The sequence below is a fragment of the Chamaea fasciata genome, unplaced genomic scaffold (assembly GCF_029207755.1).
Source record: "Chamaea fasciata isolate MVZ Bird 193981 ecotype frontalis unplaced genomic scaffold, bChaFas1.0.hap1 SCAF_7, whole genome shotgun sequence".
Taxonomy (NCBI): Eukaryota; Metazoa; Chordata; class Aves; order Passeriformes; family Sylviidae; genus Chamaea; species Chamaea fasciata.
The window spans coordinates 931,661-957,422 of NW_027094092.1; the positions used below are offsets into that span (position 1 = coordinate 931,661).

The 25,762-nt window shown below is 65.2% G+C and overlaps 4 protein-coding genes across 6 annotated transcripts; 1 reads left to right on the forward strand and 3 right to left on the reverse strand.

Moving 5' to 3' along the window:
- Positions 1-2,555: 2,555 nt before the first annotated feature.
- On the reverse strand, positions 2,556-3,763 carry SELENOH (selenoprotein H). Of its 3 annotated transcripts, none has more exons than XM_066187126.1 (5): positions 3,695-3,763; positions 3,210-3,424; positions 2,988-3,133; positions 2,802-2,915; positions 2,556-2,732 (listed from the first exon to the last, which is right to left on the reverse strand). In XM_066187126.1, exons 2-4 carry the CDS (start codon positions 3,359-3,361, stop codon positions 2,815-2,817), a joined length of 399 nt encoding a protein of 132 aa, XP_066043223.1. In that variant the 5' UTR covers positions 3,362-3,424; positions 3,695-3,763; the 3' UTR covers positions 2,556-2,732; positions 2,802-2,814. The 3 variants fall into 3 exon arrangements, with proteins under 3 accessions (XP_066043223.1, XP_066043225.1, XP_066043224.1); XM_066187128.1 differs by having other exon boundaries at positions 3,210-3,454; positions 3,695-3,756; XM_066187127.1 differs by having other exon boundaries at positions 3,210-3,386; positions 3,695-3,736.
- Positions 3,764-3,918: 155 nt separating this feature from the next.
- TMX2 (thioredoxin related transmembrane protein 2) lies at positions 3,919-6,154 on the reverse strand. The gene is made up of 8 exons (XM_066187120.1): positions 5,932-6,154; positions 5,458-5,518; positions 5,183-5,296; positions 4,972-5,048; positions 4,791-4,897; positions 4,638-4,703; positions 4,400-4,529; positions 3,919-4,295 (listed from the first exon to the last, which is right to left on the reverse strand). Exons 1-8 carry the CDS (start codon positions 6,118-6,120, stop codon positions 4,155-4,157), a joined length of 885 nt encoding a protein of 294 aa, XP_066043217.1. The 5' UTR covers positions 6,121-6,154; the 3' UTR covers positions 3,919-4,154.
- A 175-nt stretch (positions 6,155-6,329) lies between these two features.
- MED19 (mediator complex subunit 19) lies at positions 6,330-8,377 on the forward strand. The gene is made up of 5 exons (XM_066187121.1): positions 6,330-6,550; positions 6,910-7,166; positions 7,240-7,336; positions 7,418-7,512; positions 7,636-8,377. Exons 1-5 carry the CDS (start codon positions 6,352-6,354, stop codon positions 7,696-7,698), a joined length of 711 nt encoding a protein of 236 aa, XP_066043218.1. The 5' UTR covers positions 6,330-6,351; the 3' UTR covers positions 7,699-8,377.
- Positions 8,378-8,959: 582 nt separating this feature from the next.
- On the reverse strand, positions 8,960-25,532 carry ZDHHC5 (zinc finger DHHC-type palmitoyltransferase 5). The gene is made up of 12 exons (XM_066187109.1): positions 25,462-25,532; positions 19,299-20,579; positions 13,875-13,996; positions 13,363-13,520; positions 13,102-13,274; positions 12,897-12,999; positions 12,450-12,541; positions 12,237-12,369; positions 11,694-11,817; positions 10,858-10,970; positions 9,838-10,718; positions 8,960-9,543 (listed from the first exon to the last, which is right to left on the reverse strand). Exons 2-12 carry the CDS (start codon positions 19,400-19,402, stop codon positions 9,378-9,380), a joined length of 2,169 nt encoding a protein of 722 aa, XP_066043206.1. The 5' UTR covers positions 19,403-20,579; positions 25,462-25,532; the 3' UTR covers positions 8,960-9,377.
- Positions 25,533-25,762: the final 230 nt, after the last annotated feature.

Sequence of the window (25,762 nt, forward strand, 5' to 3'; positions counted from 1 at the left end):
AGGCCCAGCACCAGCCACTTTCTTCCTTGGTTTGTGTCCATTTTGCACACAGAAAAAAACAGAGAAGACAAACCACTCTCACATGTCCAACCAGATGAAAATCCCTCTGCAAGACCACATTTGAAGACTTCGTAGAGTTAAACTCTATGGCGACATTCAGGCTCCTGTCCTTCTGCAGCTCCTGAAATTTCCACCCACTTGGGTTGTTTGTAGGAACAGCCACTGTCTCCAGGCGATGGGGATGGATTATAATCTTTGTTCGCGTATGTGGAGTGACTGACGCAGATGTTTGTACAATGGGTGCTTTATAAAGTGACAAAATACTTTCAAACTAAGTGGGCAGCATCACTTGCTTGCAGGATGGCTTCCAAAGTACCATCAATCCTCCCCTTCAGAAGCCTGGGACACGAAATCGCTGTTTCTCACATGCAAGGGCACAGTGGAGTCTGAAAATCCAAACCAAGGTGCGTCGTGGGGCTCTGAGCTCTGGAACCCAGAGCTGCTCCACACTGCAGGAGCTCCAGGCAGCACCTTCCCCATTACCGACCTCGCGTTCCTCAGTGCCACCACCGCAGCGACCACGGCCTGGCTGTCGTGTCCGTGGCCCGATGAGGATGAGGGAGGGATGAGGGGCACCTCACCACAGGCGGTGGCCGCACCAGGGCTGCCCTCAGCGCAGCCGCCATCACACGAGGAAACACGAGCCGCGCCTCCAGCGCCTGGACGGAGCAGGGGCACCGCGGCCGGGGGAGGGCTGCGGGAAGGCGTCGGGCCCAGCAGGCGGGTCTGCGCCGAGCACCGGTCCCGGCGCCGCCCGGCGCCGCCCGCAGCGCTCTTCCCGCCATGCCGGCGGGGCCGGGCCGTTCCCGCCGCGCCGCCGTTCCCTGCCGGGCTGCGATTGGCGGGGACGGGGCAATGGGCGGGGCCAGGCCGCCGCGCCACGTGAAGGCCGCGGCCGCGAGGCGAGGGCGGCCAGGGCCCCGATCTCGGTCACCGCTGCCCGCGTCCGCTCCGCGGGTTCGGGACGCACCCCCGGGGCGCTCCGGCGGCGGCCCGCGCCCCTCTCGGCAGGTACGCGGCGAGCCCGGGCCGGGCGGCGGGGGCCGGGGGGCGCCTCAGGCTGCGGCCGCCTCACAGCTCCCGCTGGGGCGCCCCCTGGCGGACGCGCTGAGGCCGGCGCGGCGGGGTCGGTGCGGGGTCAGGCGGACACCGGGACAATGCGGGGACAGCGCGGGCTCCCCGGCGGGGCACGGGCACACGGGGCTCTGCAGACATCGGCCCCACCACATCCCAGCCCCAAACCGTGTGGGACAGGCCGAGGAGGGCAGGCAGGCGCGGTCCCCGAGTCCCCAGCACGTCGCTGTCTGTCCCTGCAGGACGGCCATGGGTTCTCCCGCAGCCACCCCGCAGCTGCTGTACCGCAGCACCCGCCTGCTGCGCACGGCCTTCCAGCACCTCCACCAGCAGCAGCAGCGAGCCGACGTCTTCTGTGATGTGGTCCTGTGGGCTGAAGGTGAGCAGGCAGCATTGCCGAGGGAGGGGCCAGCACACCTGGGGAGCTGCGGGCAGGGTCTCTGCAACCCCCTAGGAAGGACTGGGGTGAGCAGGAAGGGCTGCAGGGCAGTGACAGCCACTGTTGCTTTGCAGGCGAGGCAGTGGTGGCCCACTGCAGCGTTCTCTCCGTCTGCAGCCCCTTCTTCATGGAGCAGCTGGGCCGGGAGCTGCCCCCCCAGGGTTGCAGGGTGGCGCTGGAGCTGACGGGGCTGAAGATTGGGGTGCTGCGCAAGCTGGTGCGCTTCTTCTACACTGCCGAGCTGGAGGTGACGCAGGAGGAGGTGCACGAGGTGCTGGCGGCCGCCCGCCGCCTCCGTGTCACCGAGCTCGAGTCGCTGCAGCTCTGGGGAGGACGCCTGGTGAGACTGGGACCCCAGCGGCAGCTCGACCGCTCCTGCCTGCGGTCCACTCAGGAAGCCTCCACCATGGCGGCACCTGACACAGCTCTGACCCCTGGCACCTGTGCCAGCTCTGCGGTGTCCCCCCAGAGGCAGCCACACTCTCTGGGGCACACACACCCCAGCCCCATCGGGCGGATGAGGCTGCGGAAGGTGGAGAGCTGGGGGCGCTGGGAGGTGGTGCGGGAGGCGCAGCCCTGCCCCGTGCCTCAGGCAGTGCTGCTGGGTGATGTGGGGGTGACAGAAGCACAGCCCCCCCAGGATGCGGATGCACGGCAGCAGGTGAGCGAGTGCTCCCCATCCCGGCAGCCTGCCAGCGCAAACGGGATGCAGCAGCGTGGGGAGTCCCCCGTGTCCCAGCAGGGCTGGCAGCAGGCAGTACCCCCAGAGACCCCTGGAAGTGACGGCGAGGAGGAAGAGGTGGATGTGGGAACAGGGGAGCTGTTCCTGCCCCCTGGCACAGTCTGCCTCTGGCCCTGTTCCTCATCTGAGTCAGAAGAGGAGATAGATGTCCTCACCTAGGGGGGGGCTGGCTCTACCTCTCCCCCCATCACTGCCTGTACCCCTTGGGCTGTGTGTCCTTCGAATAAAGGGCTGGAGCTGTGCTGTGGAGTACTAAACTTTATTGGAGATAGGGGGAACAATGGGGTGTGGAGGGAGCCAGGGGTCTGGCAGTGGCAGAGCTGCAGCATCAGGGACGGGACTGGGGCTGGCAGGTGCCCCCCACTTGGTCTCGCCTCTTCATGGACGCTCGTGCCGCCTGCGCTGGTCCTGGCTCGGCTGTAGAGAGAGAGAAGTTGCTCCCTGTTGGTCCCATCCCTGTCCCATCCTAGTCCCATCCCCACTCACCTGGCCAACACTTCTATGCCAAGCTGCTCTTCAGGGCTTCCACTACAGTCTCCGGCTGGGGGAACTTCAGCTTGCGGGGGGGCCCCTTCCCGATACCGCTCCACAGCTCCACGGCTGCAGAGATAAGGGGGATTATAGGATCAGGCGTGCCGGGGAGCCCCCGCCGCCCCCCAGCCCAGCACTTACTACTGCCGTCCTCCTTCACCAGGGACACCTCGAAGCTGTTCCTGCGCGGCGGCCGGGGGTTGATGTCCACGGGGAGGTGGGCCATGGCCCCGCGCAGGGCCTCGCTCACCGCCGCCGCGTTGCGCCCGAACACGCGTCAGCTCTTGCTGCGGGGACACGGCGGTCAGCGACCCGGGGGGCACCCAAAGATCTCACGCCACCCCCGACACCTCGGCTGCTCACCAGTGCTCGATGACGACACGGGGGCCGATGCCCCCGGGGCTGCCCTGGTCTTGAGCCTGGGCCCGGGCGCGCTTCTGCGGGGCTACCGCTGTCTCCGGTGCCTCGGCCGCCGCCGGCTGCTGGGCTCCGCGCTTCCTCCCCCGGGGAGCCATCCTGGGAGCGCCGAGGCGGTGCGGCCTACGTCGGAGCAAGAAAGGGGCTCCCGGAATGCCGCTCTGGGGTGAGAAGGGATCTCGGGTACCCCGCTGTCAGGGGAATGAAAGGTGGGTCCCTATGGGGACACTGCTGGGCCAGGAAGGGCCAGTCCCCGGTGATGCGCCACTGGGGAAAATGACGGTCCCCGCTGGGATCCTGCTGTGGAGGGCGGGAAGCGGCTCCCCAGGGATGCCGCCAAGGTGTGTGGCTGGGGAGAGCAGGGAAGCGAGGCCCCGGGGAAGGGAGGGGACGGACAGACGCGGGTCGGGAGCGGCCGCGCCGCCTCTTACCTGCCGCTGGCCACGTGCCCTGAGCGCGCACCGCCAGGGGGCGGAGCCGGAAGGGGCGGAGCCGAGACGGGACCGGGAGCCTCCCTGCGGGCTCCGGTTCCGCCCGCGCCGCCCCAGCCAATCAGAGCGCGGGGGGTTAAGCAGCGGCCCCGCCCCCGCCAGCAAGCCCCGCCTCCATACGCGGTCCGGGACCGGGGACGCGGACACGGGACACGGAGACGGGACACGGGCACGGCACGGACCGTTTATTGTCAGCGATGGATGAGAGCGAGCGTTAACCGAGGCGCGGCCCCTCCTACCGCCCTGCCCGCACGGGGCCGGGGGGCACCGCTGCTTTCCCGGGGCTCAGCCGGGACAAGTCCCTACGGAGAGCGGCTCCGGGCAGGGCCGGGCGGGCCCGCGGGGCCGGTGCCACCAGGGTGATGGTGACATAGTGGTGGGCGACAGTGCAGGGCAGCTTCTACTTGTCCTTCTTGGTCTCCTCCTGAGGCGCAGCCGCTGGCGCGGCTGGGGGCTCCTCAGGCCCCTCCTCCCGCGGCTTCGACTGCTTCTTGGCCTTCTGGTAGAGCTCGTTGAGGTTGAACTCCCGGATCACATTCTCCTGTGGCCAAGAGGTAGCATCAGCACCACTGGGACCACGGGCTCCCCCCTTCTTCCCAGGCACAGGGTGGGTGGGGGAACTGAGGGCTGGAGGGTCCCACCCACCTCGGAGAAGGTCCAGGACACAGCCCGGCCCTTCTTGTCGATCTGCGGTCGCCGCATGATCTCTGTCCCGCCCTGGAAGAGGATGAGGGTGGGCAGCTGCTTGGTGAGAGGCGAGGTGCTGACCTTGTACCTGTGTCAGGACAAGCCAACAGTGACCCTCGGGCAGCCCGAGGAGGCTGGGGGGTCACAGGGACAGCCCCAGAGTGGGCCCTGCTTGCTCAGGCTGTGTTCTCCACACCTGGTGCTGACATCTGTGTACCGGCCAACATCCACCTTCCCAAACTGGAGTCCTGAGCAGTTGTACCTGGGCAGGATGGGGACACATGGCAGTGAGGGACACAGGGGACCACAGGCCCCGTTACCCACCAAGATCCCAGTGGGTGCCACTCACTTGAGAGAGAGGTCGGCGAAGATGGGAGCAAAAGACTGGCACTCACTGGACCAGTTGGCAAAGAACTCAACAATCCACGTCACCCGCTTGTCCCTCTCCAGCTCCTCCTGCCACAGGGGCATGGGATTAGGAGGGAGTGGGCAGAGCCCCCCAAAACCCCTAGGGCTGGGGAGATACTCACATCGATGGTCTTGTCACTGAAGTACTTGATGTATTCAGGGCCCATGTAAAGGGGTGGCTTGCAGGTCATCAGGAACACTGCAATGACAGCACCCTGAGCCCCCCAGTGCCAGGAGGGCCAGGCTGGGCCTGGGACAGAGCTCCTCCACGCTAGAACAGGGAGGGGGAAGCAGGACAAGGCGCATCTAGGGCAGGAAGACATCCAGGCTCACCTATGCAGAGCGTGAGGTAGAGCAGCCCCATGCGGATGTCGAGGCGGAAGAACAGGATGGCGTTGGCCACTTTGCTGAACATGAAGATATTCCCGATGTGCTGCTCCACGGTGACTGCCATGCAGAGACAGGAATAAGGGATGGGGCCAGATTCCCCCAGAAGGCTGGGGGCAACTTCAGGGAGGGCTGGATCTGGTCCTCCAGATGCCACCCCACTCAGCTCCTTGGAGGAGGTCCCATAAGAAGCTCCAGCCCCCCACGTCCCCCTGACTCACTGGAGCGTCGGTTCTTCATCATGACAATGGCACTGAGGAACATGAGGATCTCCACCTCCCTCTGGCACAGAGAAGGGACAGCATGAGCTGGAAGTGCCCAGGACACCTTGGAGCCACGCCTGGCCTGGCCGGCATAGGGGCCTGTGGCCATGCCAGGCCTTACTGGCCCCAAAGCCCTGCCAGAGCCCAGAGCCCCCATCCCTCCCGGGGGAGAACAGCGAGGAGAGGGGCTGCCCCGCGGCGATGGGCCTGACCAGTGCCTGGGTGGGGCTCTCGGCTGTAGGGGGGACACCGCAGAGCAACGCCAGGGGCTACCGGGCATCTCCTCCCTCAGCCGGGCCGGGGTGCTGGGTGAGCAGGAGGGGAGCCAGGCCAGGTCCGGGGGTGCGGGGACAGGCCTGGGAAAGAGGCCAGGGATACGGGGACAGGCCCGCGGACAGGCCGGGGGTGCGGCGACAGGCCGCGACGCCTCACCCAGTCAAAGTCACACGGGTTGCCATCCTCCCGCTGCGAGGGCAGCCCACGGCAGAGCGGCGGCACCTTGCGCACGAGCAGGAAGGCGGCGGCGAGCAGCGCGGACAGCGGGTAGTAGGGCCGGGCGAGCCATCGGCAGAGCCCGGGCAGCCCCCACAGCAGCGCCAGCAGCGGCGCCACCACCGCCATCTTCCCTCCGCCCCGCTCGCTGCCGTAGAGGCGGGGCCTCCCCGCGCCGGCCAATGGCGAGCTGCGAGGCGGGCGCTCCCCTGCGCCCGCGGGCCAATGAGAGGAGGGAGACAAGCGGCCAATCAGTAGGCTGGGATGAGTCGCCGTTAGCAACGGGGGGCAGGGGCGGGGCAGGGGCGGTGTTCGGCCAATGGCGGGGCGGGGCGGCCCCGCGCGGGGCACGCCGGGAATATGGAGAACTTCTCGGCGCTGTTCGGCGCGGCCGAGCCGCCGCCCGCCGCCGCCGCCGCGCTCGGATTCGGGCCCGCCAAGGCGCCGGGCGCCGGAGCCGCACCGCCGCCCGCCGCTTCGGCCGCCGCGCCGCCGCCGGGCGAGGACGCGGCCCGCAAGGCCGCCGCCGGCCCTTTCTACCTGCTGCGGGAGCTGCCAGGTGCGGGCGGGCCGCGGGGCGGGCCGCTGGGCGGGGGGGTGCCGGGTTCGGCCAATCAGCGCGGCGAAACGCGGCCGCGGGGGGAACTGACGGCTCCGTGAGCCAATGAGGCTGCGGGGGCGGTGTCACGCAACGCGCGGTCCGGTGGGGAAGTGGGCGGCGGGTGGTCCCCGGGGCCGGGGATCCCGGCGCTGGGGGGGTGCGGGGGGTCCCGGGGCCTGGGCACGGCTGGGGAGAGGGCCTGGAGATCCCGATGCTCCGGGTGCAGGGGGTCCCGGAGTCTAGGAGCGGCTGAGGAGAGGGACCTGGGGTGTTGCAGGGGCGTTTCCCCTTGCCCATCTCGTCCCGCGGCCGCACAGGCACTACAGAGCTGACGGGCAGCACCAACCTGATCACACACTATAACCTGGAGCACGCCTACAACAAGTTCTGCGGGAAGAAGGTCAAGGAGAAGCTCAGTAACTTCCTCCCCGACCTGCCCGGCATGATCGACCTGCCCGGCTCCCACGACAGCAGCAGCCTGCGCTCGCTCATCGAGAAGCCGCCCATCTGCGGCAGCTCCTTCACGCCGCTCACGGGTGCCATGCTGACCGGCTTCCGCCTGCACGCCGGCCCGGTGAGCCCCGGGGCCTGGAGCCGGGGGGGTGGGAGGGGCCCGGCGCGGCCTGACCAGCCCCTTTTCTCCGCAGCTGCCCGAGCAGTGCCGGCTGATGCACATCCAGCCGCCTAAGAAGAAGAACAAGCACAAGCACAAACAGAGCCGCACGCAGGACCCCGTCCCCCCAGGTAAGGGCTGCTGCAGCCGCCCCCCTCCTCCCCTTCAGGGCCGGCAGAGCATTGGCTCATCCGGCGCTTCTGCTTCTCCAGAAACCCCCTCGGACTCCGACCACAAGAAGAAAAAGAAGAAAAAAGAGGAGGATCCAGAGCGGAAGAGGAAGAAGAAAGAGAAGAAGAAAAAGAAGGTGAGTGGCAAGGCTGGGGTCCAGTGCCCAGCCCGTGGACCCCTGAGGGGCCCTGTGGGTGACCATCCCCAAGAGGCTGCTGCCCAGCAGCTCTCACAGGTTCTGTCTGTCCTTCTTCTGCAGAACCGGCACAGCCCGGAGCACCCGGGGGTGGGCAGCTCCCAGGCCAGCAGCAGCTTACGGTGAGGCCACGCCGGTGACGCCCTGGGGATCCCCCGGCCCGTGGGAACAGCCCTGGCTGACCCCAGGGACACTGGGGCTGGCCTGTCCCCCTGGCTAAGAGGACACCCCTGCAGCCCCCCAGGACCAGGGGCACGGACTCTGTGGGTGCTGACCTCGGGCTTTTGGACCTGAAGAACCAGGAGCATCAAAGCTTCTTTTTTAGTCACCTTTTAAAGTCGGCTCTGAGGAGGGGCTGGTGGCCACGGCTGCTGCGACCCTCGGCTGTAAGGGAGGAGCCCAAACCAAGGTGTCCCTGGAGCGCGTGGGGTGCCCTCCTTTGGATCCCAAACCTCACCAGCACCTACGACACCTTCCCTGGAGCCGCATTTCCCATGCCCGGCAAATCCTTACCTTCTGTGGGAGCAGAGATTGTCTCAAGGCGGTGCCTCCCCAAAACTGGGCCAGGCTCAGCTCTTACCAGACCCCTTCTCTCTCTCCCTCGGGATCGGGGGGAAAGCCGAGACCCTGAGGGATCAGGAGCCCTGGAGGGGCTGCTCCATCCCTGGACGCCAAACAAAGCACACGCACGGCCCCGGGGTGGCTCATTAAATATCCTTTTATTCCTCGTTTTTAAAATGGCTGATAATAATAAAAAACCCTGGCGTGGCTGTGCGGGGCCACAGGAGCTATTGCTGTAGAGAAAGAGTCCGGTAGTGCCGGCAGGGCTTTGGGGACGGGGAGCACATGGCTCCTTGGCTGCGCTTTTTTGGCATGTGATGAGAAAATATTGCTTTCCGGGGATGCACCTGCCTCTTCCCCGAGCGAGCGGAAATAAAAACACCCCTGCGACAGCGAGAAACCTCCTCGGAATCGTTAACAGAAATTTAAAAAAGGCAACAAAACCAACAAGCCCCCCCACCCTCCCCCCGACAACAGCCCCTGGGGAAAGAGAACAAAGAGCAAAACTGCGGGTGGGGGATGCTGGGGCCTCTGCGCCAGCTCGGGCTGGGGGTCTGGGGGTGCTGCCCCCACCCTGCCTACTCCCCGGGCCCCCCCAAGGGGGCTGGAGGCTGCAGACACCACAGATCCGGGAGGGGAGTGTCTGAGGATGGGTACATGGCCCCCTTCAGGGAGGGAACAGTGACACCCAGCACCTACCACTGCTCCTTCCATGGGTGCAGGAGGCGGCCCTACGTCCCTCCTCTGGGGACAGGGACAAGGTGAGGGGGGGTGGCCCAGGCCCTGAGCAGGGTAGTTTCTTCCTCTCTCTGGGTAAGATATATAATTTCTGCTTCTTTTTTTTTTTTAATATTTATATTTATATATATAGATATTTATATATACACACACCTGGTAACTCGGAAAGAGAAAAAAAATAGAATCCGTAACAATAATAATAATAATAATAAAAAAAAGTATTCTGGTTTAAAAACAATCCGTTCCTACCACGCCAGGCGAGCGGGTGATTGCACAAGGCCCACAAGTGGCTGGCGCAGCCGAGGCGGTGCCGGGGCTGCGGCCCCCCCTGCCCCGAGCCCTCCCCGAGCCCCCCGCGGGTGTGTGCCAGCCCCCGTGGCCTGCGGGGCAGAGGGGGGAGCAGAGGGGGGGCCCCGCCCGGCTCTCCCGGGAGTCCACAAGCGTCTGGCTGCGGCGGGGCTCTGCGGGCCGCCGGGGAGGAGGGGAGGGGGCGGCAGCTCTGCCCCTCATACCGAGATCTCGTAGGTTGTGCCCCCCACGCCCGAGACCTTCTTGACACCTCCGCGGGTGGGGCTGCTGAGGGGCACCGGCCCCGGGCCCGGCGGGGCCGAGCCCAGGCTCTTGGGCTGCCCGTTGGACTTGCTGTAGGCTGTTCTCATCTGCACCTCGTCCCTGCGGGAAGGAAGCACAGACATGGGCTCAGGAGAGGGGACGAGTCACTGGCACCCAGCATCGCCACCGTCCTCCCCAGGGACCACCAGCACCCGCTCCACATTTTGAGGGGCCCGTGGGGTGACCGAGGAGGTGTGGGGGGGAGGGGACACCGGTCCTGTTCTGGGAGGAGCAGGAAGATTTCCTCTTCCTAGCATCTCTCCCCAGGGAGGGGTGTTCTGCCGCTCCAGGGGCTTGGAGGAACGCTGGGCAGGGGTCCCCCCACAGACGCCTCTGTGCCATCACAGGACTCACTTTGGTGCCAGTAAGGGCTGCAAGGCCACCTCCTCAGTCTCGGGGCCGCCGGCCTGAGAGGCTGTTTTTTGGCTGCTGTAAGACACGGATTTGCCCAGGTGGGGGGCGGCGGGCTGGTCGGGGGAGCCCAGCGAGCGCACCCGCAGCGCCGGGGGGGGCTCGGGCTTGCCGAAGCGGGGCAGGGCCGGGCGGGTGAGCGGGTTCTTGCCCAGGGGCGAGCGCTTCGAATCGTCCGAGGAGGAGCTGGTGCGGGGGGCGTTGCTGGAGCCCGGCGTCGACTGGATGCCCGAGTCCGCCAGCCCCGCGTCCTCCTCCCGGCCCGGGCCCGGCGGCTGCTGCAGCAGCTTCTCCCGCTCCTGGATGGAGGCCACGATGTGGCGGGAGAGATTGTCATAGCGCACGGGCGAGGGATCGCGCGGCGCCGCGTGCTTGGGGGAGGCGGCGCTGGCGAAGCGGCCGTGCAGGTCGGTCTCTCGCTGCTGGGCGATGCGGGCCGACAGGAAGGGCGAGGTGTAGCCCACCGGCGGCTCGGGCTCCGGGCCCGCCTGCACCGACTCGAAGTCGGGGCTGTCGGAGGGCGTGAGCAGGCTGTCGTACGAGAGGCTGCCGTTGCGCGTCTGGTTCACCAGGCTCTTGTAGGAGGTGGAGGTGGTGCCCTCCGAGCGGATGGACTGCAGGTGGCCCGTCTCGAAGCCCGTGCCCTGCGCCGACTTGAGGCTGGAGGAGCGGGAGCCGCTGGAGAGAGGGTCGAAGTGGAAGCTCTTGCCAAAGGTGGGCGAGCGGAAGCTCTCGGGTTCCAGGCTCGGCTCCGAGCGGTAGCTGGGCTTGTGGCCGCTGTCACAGATGGAGTTGGGCTCCTTCAGGCTGTTCACTCGGCTCAGCTGAGGGACAGAGGGGCAGCAGTTACCCACAGAATGACCACGGAGCCCCTGCAGAGCTCCCCAATGCACACCCTAAACCCCTCCCACAGCAGGAATAGGGCGGCGTCCCCTCGGGGCTGGTCCCCTGCTCCGGGCTCACCTTGGCGCTGGTGGAATGGGGCAGGGCCGCCGAGCTGCTGCTGCTGCTGTAACCGGGCCGGTACTTGTACATGGTGGGAGTCGGGGGGCTGTCCTTGCCTAGCAAGCTGCTGTCTGCACCAGGAGAGAGGGGCACGCTCAGGGCGGCTGCAAGCAAGGAATGTGCCGAGCCCCGCCCTCCCTGCCCGAGAACCGACTTGGAGCCTGGGGCGGATGGACCAGCGGGGAGGGATGGGGAGGTGCACCGGGGTGGGAGAGACAGACCGGGAGGAAGGGTTTGTCCCCACAGCCACACGTGTGGGGCTGGCACTTCCCTGCCCCTGTGGCAGCCCCGGCTGGGTGACACCTGGGGGTGCACGGCACGGGGGTGTCAGGGCGCTCAGTGGGACACACACACACACACCACAGCCCTCAGCGGGCAGCAGGGCCGGGCAGCAGCGCCCAGGCAGGGCCGGGAGAGCTGCGGGGTCTCCAGCTGCTGCAGAAAGCAGCTGCCACAGGCTCTGCCCATCACATCCCACCTCAGGCCAGGCCCACGCGGAGCCGGCCACAGACGCTCTGTGCCCGCCACCACTTCGCCTCCTCCGTCCTGGCAGCGCGGCGGCTGCAGGGCACAGCTCCCGGGGGCTCCGGACAGCGCCATGCTGGCTTGGCCTCCGGCAGAGCAGAGCCGACTGTGAGCATCCCGCAGGCTTCTCCAAGTCCAAGGGGCCACATACACTGGCCCAGGAATGCTGATGTGCTCCAGGTCTGCCCTACGGCCCTGGCTCCTGGCCTGCCTGGTGCAGCCCTGGGCTCCCCTCCCAGCGGCTGCCAGGGCCCTGGTGCCCTCCTTACCCTCAGTGGTGGCCAGGGTTAAGTGTGTCCTCAGGCCCGTGTAGCGGCTGAGGTCGGGCTTAGGTGGGGGTGGCGGCTCGGCGTCAGCAGACTGGCTCTCCGTCACCTCCAGGCTCCCCTTGGACTGCAGAGACAAAGCGCAGGCGGGGTCAGGAGGGGCCTCAGCCTCAGCCCCCCCGGGCTGGCAGGGCACGGACAGCGGTGCTGGGGGCTCCCGCTGTCTCCCGGGCCATCCGACAGAACGGGGGGCAGCGCGTGCCCCAGGTGGGTGCTGGAAGTGCCAAGGAGGGGGAACCTCCAGAGGGTGCTGCTTGGGGAAGGATGGGACCAGTAAGGGCAATGGAGGGGACAAAGCCTCATGTGGTCACTGCCACATGGGAGGGGGCCAGTTCCCATCCCACAGGGACATAGAACAAGACGACACGGAGGGGGACAGGGAACGTGACCAGGCTCACTCGGTTCTCTACTCACGGATGCAGGCTTGCACCCCTGGGCTCCGTGGAGGGCCCCAGCGCAGACAGCGCTGGTCCCCACCTTCCTCACCTTCGTCCTTTTCAGCTCTGTCTGGATACCATTGTCCATGATCTTGACGGTGATCTGACCGTCCGACACCTCGGGCCGCAGGAATGGGGGTCTCACCAGCACTGTCTGCTCGGCCTTCGGGCGACCGAGGTACCTGGGGAGGGGTGGGAGGGACGTCACGGCCTGGAGCCCAGGATGGAGCAGCTTTTCCAGGGATGCAGAGGCCAGGCTCACCTGGGGGCCGGGGAGCTGCACAGGACCCGGCTGACATTCTTACAGCAACCATTGGTGAAGGGGTTGACCCCCCCGCGGAACTTGCCTGTCACCTGCGGGACAAAGGAGTGTCACAGCCAGCCATGCCAGCTCCCTCAGGACAAGCACCCAGGATGGAGATACTCTGAGATCCTGCTCCTTTTCCTAGTCCCCGTTTCAGCTACTCATGAGGGGGCAGGGTTGTTGCCTCAATTTCACCTCCTGGACCCCCGAAGTGCCCACCTAGCTCTGTCCTCTGACTGCACCCCCACCAATGCAGCTGCCCCTCAGTCACCCCGTGCTCTACCTCCCCAGCTCAGGGGCCTCCTCCAGCTATAATCCACACCCACGCTCTCCTGGGAAATCCCAAAATGTATCCGTAGGTGGCCTGGCCAGGCTGGCAGACCCCCCACAGACCCCCAGACATACCTGCTCGTTGGTAGTGCGGCCTCTGGCCACGAGCACCACGTGGAAGCCCGTCAGGCCAGCGACGGGAATGAAGAAGAGCCCAGCCACGCACATCACCACCATCCTGCCACAGCCAGCTAAGGAGCAGCCACAGCCCCGCTCAGCAGCACGCCGCCCCCAGACCCCACCACCCCGTGCCCACGACTCCCACCGCCCAGGAGGATACGTGACGGCCATGCGGACGCCGGAGAGCTCCTCCACCTGGTACAGGACGTAGAGCAGCCCGAAGCCGAAGACGCCCATGATGTGCGTGGTGAGCGACAGCAGGAAGAGGAAGAAGTAGCGGTAGTTGCGCCGCCCGATGCAGTTGTTGACCCAGGGGCAGTGGTGGTCGAACTCCTGCCGGGGAGGGGGCACGGTGAGGGGGTGCTCGGGGGGCTCCCTGCCCCGGGCGGGGGGGCTGGTGGAGGCCCCGGCAGCTCCTCACCTCCACGCAGTTGTCGCAGACGCTGCAGTGGGAGCAGCGGGGCGGGCGGTAGAAGCGGCAGGTCGCGCACCACTTCATGCGCACCTGGATGCCCTTGATCTCCACCGTCTTGTACAGCGGGGCCCGGAAATCGTCCTCCTTGTCCTCGTCCTCCTCAGCTGACAGGGACACCCCGGCGTGGCGTCAGGGCCCAGCCAGCCCCTGCCCGCCCAAGCCGAAGGCTCCCGGCATCGCCTTCCTGTCACCTGGCACAGGGACAGCCAGGGACCCCAAACACAGGCCGGGGGCTGCTCTCCCAGAAATCTCCCGGAATCCTGACACTGCCTGAGCCCCAGGGACCCAACACGGGGTGCTGAACCCAGAGCTGCCATCCCTGGAGCGCTTGTCACTGCCTGATCCCACCGGGCAGGGCGAGGAAGGCTCCTCACCAGCCTTTTGGAACCCAGAAATGCCCTTTACCTCCAAGGAAGGGTTGCAAGGAGGCCGCTCTTCCCGGCCGGAGCCAGACTCACCTCGTGGGAATATGCCCGGGTCCATGAAGGTGGCCATGCTGAAGTTGGCCAGCACGAAGAGGAAGACGACGGCATTGTAGGCGGGGATGACTGGGGACACGTAGAGACTGAGCCCCGGGCACCTGCGGGCACGGCAGCCGTGAGACCCTCGGACCCTCACTTGTGTCACTCCCGCCACCTCCCACTGTCCTGGGGGCTCCCAGCAGGGCATCCCCCACCCAAACTGGAGCCACTTCTACAGCACATCCTGACCCTGGCCTGGGGAGCACCTGGGGGCCACAGTAGGATGTGCTCCAGGCATCCATCAGGGAGCAGAATTCCCCTTTGGGAGGACCCCACTGGAGGGTCCCACAGAGCAGTGATGCTGGGAAATGACACGGGGGGCACCCAGGGGACCTGCCAGAGGGCACCTGGATGTTGTCCTCCCTCTGCCCCAAGAGCTGCTCGGGGGCAGGGAGGACCCTGTGAGGGGACATGAAACCAGCACCAGCTCCGGCGCTTCCGGAGCCACTCGTGCTGCTCACATCCCAGAAACAGCTCCAGCAGGACATGGGGACCCTGGCCAGCACCCAGCTCCTCCAAGAGGCCCATGGGAGCACAGTGAGGGAATCACCCTGCTCCCTCCTGCCCCAGCGGGAGGGCTCGGGACAGCGGGCTTCCCCCTTGCAGGCGCCAGCGTAATTCCCTAATCTGCTTTGCTGCTGGGATTTAATCCCGCAGATCTAGGGCAGCATCTGTCCCTCTCTTCCCCCCACCGGGCTAAGTGCCGATGGATTTAGGTGGCCGGAGCAGCGCGGGGCTGGGCGGGCAGGGTGACATATGGTGCCAGCGCCGTAATCCCCACAGGCTGGGGTGAAGGGGCAGGCGCTGGCCCTGTCCCCTCCTCCACCACCACCCACGGGGACGGGTCCCATCGCTGGGTGAGGCAGTCCTGGGAGCCATGGCAAGGCTCCAGCTGGGAACGAGCCCTTGGTGCAGGGCTGTGTCCCAGTTCAGGGCCCTGAGGAGGGCAGGGGGGCACCCCCGGGTGAGGAGCAGCAGCTGTGCCCGGGGGGACGGCCGCGGGCAGGAGAAGCGGGCACACCCTTCCAGCACACACCTGGCAGCACAGAGGGTGAGGCAGGCAGGGCACTCCCAGCAGCGGGCACCGCTCCGTGCCCCAGGGACGGTGGGAATCATCAGTGGGACCTGCTCTCACGGGCCAAGGCTGAGGCTGTCCCCGTGCAGGCGCAGGGATGAGAGCAGGAGGGCAGACTTTTGGTTGCAGGACATCCATGGCAAGGAGCACAGCATGGCCAAGCCACCCAGCACGCTCCTCTTCTTCTTCCTCCTCATCCTCCTCTCTGGCCCCTCCAGGCCTCACACACCACACCAGGCTTCTCCTACAAACCACCTTCCCCAAAGCCTCTTCCCCCCATCGTTCCTCAGGAGCCACCCTGCTGGGCACCCCTGGGCGCTGCCTCCCTGCTCCCTATCAGGCCGGCATCTCCCGGGATGGCATCTCCCGGCCCAGCCCCCCGAGGAGCTCTGCCCCGGGCTGGGGAGCGGCTCCTCCAGCGGCACCGGCCATGCCGGCCCTGCCGCCTCCACTGGAAGCCAGCCAGGCGGATTCTCTGCAGCTGGGACGGGCTGGAGAGGAGTTGTCCTCTCCAATCTGTGCCCCAAAACCCTCGGAGGGCAGTGCTGGAGGGACAGGACCTACGTGACAGCACCTGGTCACAGCCCGAGCAAGGGAAGAATCACAGAGTCATGGAATCACAGAATTGTTAGGTTGGAGAAGCCCTCCAGGATCACTGATTCCAACTGCTTCCCCAGCACCGTCAGGGCCACCACTCAACCATGTCCCCAAGTGCCACAGCCACATGTTTTTTGGTGACTCCACCACTGCCCTGGGCTGAACAACCGTTTCCATGAGGAAATTTTCCCTAACATCCAAACTAAACCTCTCCTAGCACCACCTGAGGCCGCTGCCTCTTGTCCCATCACTTGCTCCTTGGGAGAAGAGGCCAACCTCACCTGTCAGGGGGTTGTAGAGAGTGAGGACACACCAGAACCAAGGAGCCCATGTCCCTGAGCTGAACTCCTGCTCCACTTGAGAGAAGCCTCCCTGGCTTTGCTTTTTGCTGGACAGAGAAGGCCAGGGGGCTCAGAGGAGCCCTAAAAGTAGGAAATGCCCTTCCAGAAACCCTGCAGAAGGAGCTCCTCTTTCCAGGAAAGGAAATCCCAGCCCAAACCTTTGTTTGAAAGAGATGGAGGGGAGCCAGGAAGACCCGTGCCCGGGCAGCCATCCCACACAGGGAACAGCCAACAGGCGGGCTGAGCCAAGCACACAGCCTGGATGCTGAGAGACAGAGCCCAGGGAGGCAGGGAAGGATCCAGCTGCCTCAGAAAGCTCTGGGGCAGGCAGAGAGGGAAGGACCGGGAGAAGGGAACACCTCTGGGCTGTCCTGGCAGCCAGTCCTTCCTGGAGGGACACAGAGCTCCCGGGGCAGGACAGTGCCCAGGAGGTCCCCGGGGCTCAGCCACACTGACAAGACCCCCCTGGATGGGATTCACGGGCCAGGGCAAGCACAACAGCCTCCCTAGGGAACTCCAGGGAGCCTTCCTGGCTGCCTCACACCCAGGGACCCCTGTGCAGTGGGAGGGAGGGAGGGAGGGAGGTGGGAATCCCCACGCAGCCAGACCACCCAGTGGGCACCGTGCTGGCGACCCCAAAGCCAGGGAGTCACCTCCTGGGACCATCCCCTCCCTGCGGGAGGGATCAGGCTCCTCCGCAGGGAGCAAAGGTGCTGCCCATCCCCCAGGGAACCTCCTTATCAGGAGAGTGATGTGTTCCTGCCTTTTGCTCTCCTGAACGGTGAGTGCAGGGCTGCGGGCCCTGCCTCGACCCCGGGGCACCCAGGGCAGGAGGAGCAGGAGCAGGAGGGAGGCTCCTCACCACCACAGCTGGCCACGCAGGTCCCGCAGCACCCATCGGGTTTTCCCCCGGGATCGGGATGCAACACGCTCACGGCCAGAGGAGCTGTCGGCACTTGTCCCTGGCAGCACATGAGAGGCCCTGGGGAACCTCGGGCACCATGAGTCACGCCGGGACGCAAGACGGGCTTTTTGCTACCAGTCGTGCCCGGAGAAGCCTGTCCTTCCCTGCTGGTATCCCCTCCCCAGCCCCTCATCTCCCGCACTCTCCCAGGCACAGCCTTCCCTCCCTGCCTCTTTCCCGGGGCTCTGACCCACGGGCTTTCCAGCTCTCCAAAGGCCTTGGCACAAACACAATCCCGTGCTCGCTCTGACCCTCACACAAGTTTGGATCTGACTGGGAGCAGGCATGACACTGTGTCCCAGTGGCACTGCCAGCCCCAGGGAGGGGACAGGGAACCTGAGAGCAAACTCCACCAGGAGCTGGGACCAGCCAGTCGGGAGACGCAGAACGGACAAATGGACCCCAAAGGGGAATCTCCATCCTAAATCAGCACCAGCAAGCCTGGGACCCCCACTGATCCCAGGGGGAGGCAGGAACATCCCCTCTCCTGCTGGCCCTCCCTCCAGTGCAAGCGGCCTCATTTCCACAGCCACGGGCTCAGCAGCAGCTCCTAATTAAATTAATCAATTAAAGAGAGTTCTTGGCCCAGAGATACAAATCCTGGATGGACCAAAAAGCGTCCAGTGGATAGGCTGGAAGCAACACAACTGGAGCCTTAAGAGCCGTGCCAACCCTTGGCTGCCCCCTGCTCGGGGGAGGCCTCCCAGAGCCCGCCCTCGCAGCTTCCATTGCTCTTCCCAAAGGACGAGCTGACATCCCAAAGGTTGGATGCCGACAGTGGGAAGGGGGCCAGCAGCCAGGTGGGGAAGGGGCACGGCGGCCCCCAGGATCATGCAGGAGGCAAACCTCAAACCCCACGTCCCTTCCAACCTGCTCCAGCAGCGGGCGGACGCTGTCCCAAGGGACCCATAACCCATCCCGCCGGGAGCAGCGCAGCTCCCTCCCGGCCAAGCCCCGTGCCAGCGCTGTGCCCGGGGTTTAATGGGATGTTCTGAAGTAGGATAAACAACATCGCTGACCTGCAATTACAGCGACCTGCCCAGGTGTTCCTGCCCCGGCCAAACCTGCTCCACGGCGCCGGCTCCGGCACTGCCTCTCACCGCCCGCTGATAAGCGGCTGCTCCCGACACTGCCCGCACCCGTGGCTGGGATGGGCTTGGGGTCCAGCTGTCCGGCAGCCACCGTGCCGAAACAGAGCCAGCCTGTCCCCTGAGGTCACACACGGGGTGGCACAGCCAGCCTGGAGGGCACCGCCTGCTCCCTCTGCGTCTCCTTCGTGCCCCTGGCACAGGAGCGACAGTCGGCGACTTCCACAGGCATCTTGGCAGCCTGGAGCAGCCAAGCCCCGAGCCTGGGGATGGCTCGGTGTCCCAGCGGGGGACGGCCACACGCTGCCGAGTGACACTGACAGCTGCACCGGGACTGGACAGGGCGAAGCAACCCTGCTCCCCTCGCCGGTCGTCAAGTTCCCCTGTCCCTGCCCAGCGGCTGCCAAAGCCACGGTGACCTTCCCACCACCAACGCCCCTTCCCAGGGAGTGGTAGCAGCCACGGCACCTGTCCCTTTGGCCTCCCGCAGCTTCAGCCGATTCCTGTGGCCCCAGCAGGAGAACTCCAAGGAGCGGGAGAGGCTCCCCGAAGCAGAGGGTGCACGATCTTCCTACACCCTGCCAGGACCCCAGACACAGCCCCGCTGAGACCCCGGGGATGCCCTGCAGGATTTGGTAGCCACGGTGCCAGCCCGGCTGAGCCACTGTGTGCCGGGCTCCCTCAGCACCTCGAGGTTCTGCTCCCCCGCCTGTCACCCCCCTGGGCACGTCACTGAGGCACGTGTCTCCACGCAGGGAAGAGCAGCAGCCCAGGGATGTCACCACGCCTCTCCAGCACCCAGCACCATCTCCCAGCCCAGTGGGTCCCCCAGTGACCTGCCGGCCATTTCCCTGGGGCCCTCTCCAGGGACATGGAACCCTTGTTGCCCCAGGGCAGGGGACAGAACGCCGTGAGTGATCCGCACAGGGGTCAGAGTTCTCCTCGCTGAACTTTCCTTTGTGGCTCACGAATCGATTACAAAACTAAAAATAACACGGTGTCCTTGCCCCAGCCCACCAATCCACCTCGCCCGGCTCCAAAGGAGAAAGTGATCCGTGCGTTTTCCACCCACAGGTCGCAAACCGGTTCCCAACCCAGCTGACCTGGAGCTGAGCAGTGCCTCCCCAGGACCGCCAGCACGCAGCTTCCCCTGGGAAAACTCATGGAGTGAAATGGCTCCCGCTGTGGCTGCGGCACCCGGAGCACAATATCCCCCTTCCCTCTGGGAGGAAATCCCAGCTCCTCTCCCCCGTCCTGGCCGGCCCACCCCGCTCAGGCCGAGCAGCTGGGACTCACGTGAAGGCGAAGAAGAGGGTGGTGGCTCCCACTAGGAAGATGGCAGCGGCGGAGACCGGGACGTACTTGCTGGGTTTGAATCTCTTTCCAGAGGCTGCTGGCATGTTGGAGCTGTGGTGGGGGGTCCGCCCCGCAGCATAGCCCAGGCCCCAGGGGACTCAGAGCAGGATGAGAAGGGGAGGGGGACAGGGCCTGACCCCTACCCTGCCCCCGCGCCTGCTCCTGGGGCAAGTTCCGACCGGGGCGGAGAGTCCGGAGAAGGGTCTGGAGCAGGAGGCCCAGGAGAGGAGCCCACTCTAAACTCTGCCCCGTGAGAGCTCACAGGCGTAGGGAAGGAGGGTTAAAAACATTAAAAACTCACAACAGAGAAGGGGATTTGGGTTTAGGACAACCGTTGGAGCAGGAATGCTGAGAGCCCTTCCAAGCCTCAGTCCAGGCAGCAGCCCACAGGGAGCAGGGCTCCTAAAGGCAGGCTCTGGAGGGAAGGAATTCCCCAAGCTCAGGCAGGGCGCTTCCCACCCGGCCAGCACCACGAGAAGAGCACAGGATCAGCAAACTCCTTGCAAAAAAGCCACTCTGGGAGCCTCAGGGAAGCCACTGCTCCTTTTTAATCCGCCTCTGCTGTGCCACGGCCCCCGGTGCTGCACGGGAGGAGGGGGTGGTCTCCAAGCAATCCCAGCTTCCTCACGGAGCTGCCGTGCCTCCTCCTCCTCCTCCTCTCGCTGGAGGGGTCACGGAAACACTCTCCCTGATTTCACCGGGATCTGGGGCTGGCTGGCGGTGGCCGTTTAATTTTATTTATTTCTCTCTTGTCTGTTAAAGCCGAGGAACAGCTGGTGCAAGGTTGAGCTGTAAATCCTTTCTTTCGAGGGGGGCGGAGGGGAAGGTCTGGCGGATTGTGGGTTTTCCTACTTGCTCCTTTCTCCTGACCCCCCAGGCCCTTCCATGGGCTCAGTATCCACTTGGCGGTTGGGGAGCGACAGGAATTTCATTAAATCTTCTCTGCAGCAACCATTTCCCAGCAGCTGAACGGGAAAGGGGTGTTCAGGGAGAGCCTTTACAACCCCAGCAGACACCAAAGGGTGGAAGTGGTGCTGAGCAGCTCTGTCTCACCCATGGCCCAGGTGGTGTCAGGGGAAACCTCAGTTTGTTCCAAGCAGCTCCATTGTTTCCTCCCTCTTCCTTCATTAAAATCTTTCTTCATTCATCCATCCATCCGCCTTTTTCAAGAAAAACTACATAAAACCATTAAAACTCGAGGTCTGGTGTGCCACAGCTCACCTGGAAAAAAACAACAACAGAAATTAGCATGGCGGGAGAAGGGATGGAGACGGCTGTCATTAGCCACAGCAGCCTGGCCACGGCGTCTCCTGTCCCAGCCCAGGGGCATTGGCTGCTGCAGGAACTCCAAGCCGCCCCTTCTACCACTGAGAAACCCACCCCGAGCCCTGGAAGGACTGGAGGGACACCTTGAACTCCTTCCTGCAGCTCCGGCTCAAATCCCAGCACCAGGGAGTGCTGGCTGCCTGAGGGGCCGGGGCTGAGCAGAGGCTCCAGGACTTAAGGGTGGAGACCACAGGAGGAAAAAACATCCAGGAATCTCACCCCCTTCCCTGGAGGGTAGGAGACAGGAGAGGCCTATGGAAAACACCAGTCCCATGATCGGAGGTGGCCTTTGCAGCCCTGGATTCATCAGGAACTGCAGCGCCAGGACAAGGATGAGTGGACTTGACATGACAGAGCTCAGGGTTGGACGGGATACTGGGATGAAATTTTTCCCTGTAAGGGTGGTGAGGCCCTGGCACAGGTTGTCCAGAGGAGCTTCCACATCCCTGGAAGTGTCCAAGGCCAGGCTGGATGGGGCTTGGAGCAACCTGGGATAGTGGAAGGTGTCCCTACCCACAGCCCTGACCTGCCCCAAGCAGCCACAAGCCCATCATTCATCATGTCCCACCAGTTCCTGCGGCTACAGCCACCACTCCTCACCTTGTCACCGTCTGTCACCGACCCTCCCTTTGCTGCCTCCATGGCGCTGCAGGTCCAAGTGAAGCTTTGCAGCTCACTCCTTTCTCCCTTTCCAGCTCACTCCTTTCTCCCTTCAGCTTTCTCTGCCTCCCCAATTTCTCCTTCGGGGTGGGCAGGGAGCTCTCTAGCGCTGACTAAACGCGGGTGAAGGTTGGGCACCCAATTAAAGGCAGGTCTAATGACAAGGACGTGTTACCACCGAGTGGGCTCAGCCCCGGCTGACGGCGTCAGCCACCCCGCCTGACTCACCCGGGAACCGCTCCCGCCGCTCTGGCCTCTGCAGGACCGAACTTCCCACTCCAAGGCTCCCCTGCCTTTGGGAGCGAGAGGAAACGTGGGGCCAACGCTCTGCCCGGCTGGGAACGTGCAGGTTTCACCTGGCAGCAGCTCCTGAGCGGAGCAAATTGAAGAGTAACCCCAGGGAAAGCTGTTTTCCGTAGCAGGGACAGAGTTCCCTGGAGAGCAGCAGTTTCCCAGCCCCGCTCTGCCTGTTGGGGAAGAGCCCAACACCCCACAGAGCCGAGCCCAACGGCAATTCCAGGGATGGGCTATCGGAAGTCCAGGCCTGACATCACGGCTGATTGCTTTAGCAGGAGCAATCTGCTCCCAGAGCACCCAGCCCTTTGAACGCTGCGCCATGGAGGCACGGCCACACCTCGGGTTCAAACAGACGCTGCCAGGCAGAAGGAGCTGTTCCCTGATAATTCCTCCTCCGGAGATCCCCACCCTGCCCTCGCAGGGCGCCATGGGCACGCATCTCGTGGCCCTGCTCTGCCCACAGCCCTTCCAGCCAGAGATCCAGGCGCTCCAGCCCTTGCACAGGGTGATCCCTGCGGAGCTGTGCGTGCCGGAGCCAGCTCCCCGTGGAATCAGGTACCCATGGGACAGGCCCATGAGCGGGGGAGAGCCCCAGTGCTGTCATTAGTGACATCCCAGCGAGAAGTGATGCAAATGCATCCCCGCTCCAGCCGCCTGTGCCCAGAATAACTCCACAAGTCATCAAACAGGAGGCTGCCGAGCCCATCCCGGCTCCCAGAGCCACCGCACTGCTCCCGGGAATGCCTCTGGCGTGCTGAGATCCCGCAGGATTCCCCAGCCCTGCTGCAGAGACCCGGGCAGAAGCTGTCAAAGTGCAGCACAGTGTGCCGGGATCTCGGCTCTGCCATCCTTAAGGGGTCCAGGAAAAACACAAGGAAAATCCACCCCAAATTCCCACAGATTACACTAATTTAGGCCCCAATTCTCCCAAACACACATATTCTTTCCCAGCCAACCCCTTTCCCAACCCTACAACCTGCCTACCTCTGGTCAATCGACCTCTCCTTTCCCTCCACCTTTGCCCAAATCCTCTGTCTCTCTGGCCACTTTGTCCCTATCCACAAAGGCCACTCACAGACTTCCCTGCTCCAAAGAGTCCCCAACTCGTCGTGCTTACCTGTGGCCTACGTGGGCTCTGCTCTTGCCTCCCGTTCCTTTCCCTCTGCCAATTCCAGCCCAGCAACTCCTCCTCTCCCGCTGCTCCTCCAGACCTGCCCTGCTCCTTCCTCCTCCAGCGCCTGTGTCACTGCTCACTCCCCCTTCCCGCTCCCTCAGAAATTCCACCTGGTTTTCCCATCCCAGCACCTCCTTTTCGGAGCACTTTCCCAGTTCTGCTCAGCTCAGCCACCTCTGGAGCAGTAATCTCCACTCTCCAGGGTTTCCCTCTACTCATACAGGGGAGCTGCTCCTGTTTCCTTCATCTCCATTTCTGGGGATATCTTTTAATTCCAAATTCCCTCCCTCGGGATATGTGCAAGCACGACTGCTGCCACCTTCCATTTCTTTGAGCCTGTGTCTCCTTTTCCCAGGTCAAGGCCCTGTAAAGCCTCACTGATTTCCTCCTTTTACTCCCTCCCCAGCCCTGTGCTCCTCCTTCCCTGCTTCCCACTCCACTCTGCTCACCGGCTTCAGCCCCTCTCCAGCCCTTCCACAGGTGCTCCATGGCTTGTCCCTTCTGGAGCCAAGAAGGGACAAGCCACCTCTACTGGGATGGGCACATGTGTCTCCATTTCCCGACATTCCCTCCTCCTTCACTTCAGCTCCTCACTCTGCTCCTGCCCAGGAAGGAGGAAACGCACCTCGGCATCAACCACGCGGCTCCTGCCACCCCCGGGATCCACGGCACAGGCAGGACAGAGTTCCCTCCCGGTTACCGGCTCCCAAACCTGCGTCACTCGGCGGGACCCGCAGCTCCCGACCTGCCCCGATCCAGCCGAGTTCCCATGGCGCAGGGCAAACACACAAACAATTCCTTCCATGTGAGGCAACTCCCAGGCAGGGCAGATCCCGGGCTGCACGGAGACGGGATGTGCTTTACCTGTTCCCACTTTGTTTTGATCACCTGCATCCCGGAGTTCCATAGAGCCATTCCAGAGCTCGCTGCCTGGCACTGTGAGAGAGGGGCATCCATGGAACAAGGAATTCCCTCCTCCCTCTGCAGCTCCCTCTGCTCACCCTCTCCTTGCACAACCAGCAAACACTTCACGCTCCAAAATCCATCAGAGAAAGTGCAAATTTTCCCAAACCTGGCGGCGCTGTGGCCAGAGCAATGCCAGCGTGAGATCCCCACTGGTCACTGCCCTGTGACCAAACAGGAGCACCTGCCCCAACAGGGCAGTCTGGGGACACTTCCCCGCTCTTAATTCCAAAGGAGGATGCACAGCAAGGTGTGTTTGGCCACCCCTCGGCTCCAGGTACATCCCACACACCTGCCTTTCTCCCACGTGGATGTACAGAAGGATCAACACAGAGCGTGGAGAAATATCCCACTGCAGGCAGCCGGAAGGCTGGAATCACTCTGTGCTTATCTCCTGCCCGGGTCTTACACCACTCCCATCCTCCTTCCCCAGCCCATCCCGCTGGTTCACATGGGATTAGCCCCATTTTATGGGCAAAGCAGGAGGAACAATGCCTCATCCATTGAGGCCAAGTCCCAACGGGCCCCACAGCCAGCGAGGACAGCGCCAGCCTCTTGTCACTGTGTTAGGGGACACCGGGCACAGCGACAGGTGGGAATGTCCCCAGACCGGCCCCTCACAGGGGAGTTCAAGGTCTCCCCTTGGACCCACACTATCACCACCCTCTCCAGTCCCAGATGGGGCTCCCGGCCTCGGGAATAAACGCCTGCTAAAGCAGCACCTGGGCCCGACGGAGGGACGGTGGTAACTGGATTAAGCTCAGAAAGACGCTCCAAGATAACTCTGGCTTTGATCGAGGTAGGGCTCTGCTCGTACTTTACGCGCCCCAAAAAGCCCGAGCAGCCGCTAGCGCAGAGAATCCTGCTTCCCTAATGCCCGAATCCAGCTCTGCGCCGGGGCGGGAGCCGGCAGATCCGGGGGAACCACTTCCCCGAGGCACGGGGAGCACAAGGGCACCCGATCCCCTCCCGAATCGGCACGGTGACGGGGGTGGAACGCCGGGGCTGGGGACCCGCACAGCTCAGCTCTTTGGGAATCCGGGAATTCTGAGGAGACGCCAGGCCGGACCCCGGTGCCACGGAACAGCGCGGTGCCGGCGCTCCCGGGGCACCGGGGACAGGCCGGCTGCGGGACAGCGCACGGGTCCCCCCCGGCGCTCCGTGCGGCGGCCACGGCCGCTCCCGGGCCCCGGGCGCTTTCCCCGCTCCGCCGCGCTCACCCCGCGCCCGTGCGCAGCGGCGGCCCCAGCCCGCGGGGCACCGCTCCCCGCCAGCCCCGCACCGCCGCTCCCGCAGCCCCCGGCCTCTGCGGGAGAAAGTCCCGATGCCGGCGGCGCCGCGGGCACGGAAGCCGGGGCAGGAGGAAGCACCGCGACCGTCGGGCAGGCAGGCGGCCGTGCGGAACGGCGGAGCGGGGCCGCGGCCAGAGGGGCGCGCCGGGCAGGGGTCGGCGCCCGCCGGGGCGCCGGGCAGGAGGGTTCGCGGCGCGGCAGGGGGGACACCGGGGCACGGCCCGAGCCGCGCGCGGGGGGGAGAGGCGGGGGCAGCGGCGGGGCGGGGGCGGTCGCGGCCGGGCCCCGGCGAGGGGCGCGAGGGACGGGCGGGCCGGGGAGGCGGCGGCGGTGCCGGAGCGGCGGGGTCCCGGCGGGGTCCCGGCGGGGCGGCGCGGCCCACGTGACTCACCGGCAGGAGGCCGCGCGCGGCGGCGGCTCCGGGCTCGGACGGCGGCGGCGGCGGCGGCTGCGGGCGGGACGTCACGCGCGCGCGTGCGCACCGCGCCCCCCCGCGCGCCTCCATTGGCCGCCTCCCGCGGGTCCGCCCCGGGAGCGGCGGCGCGCATGCGCGGGGCCGCGGGGCGGGCGGGCGCCCTCGCGCCGCGGAGGGCGGGGCCACAGGCGGAGGTTCGGCGCGTGCGCGGGACGTACCACAGCGGGGGCCGGAGGGGGGCGAATGGAGGGCGGCCGGGAACGGGCGCCGCACACGC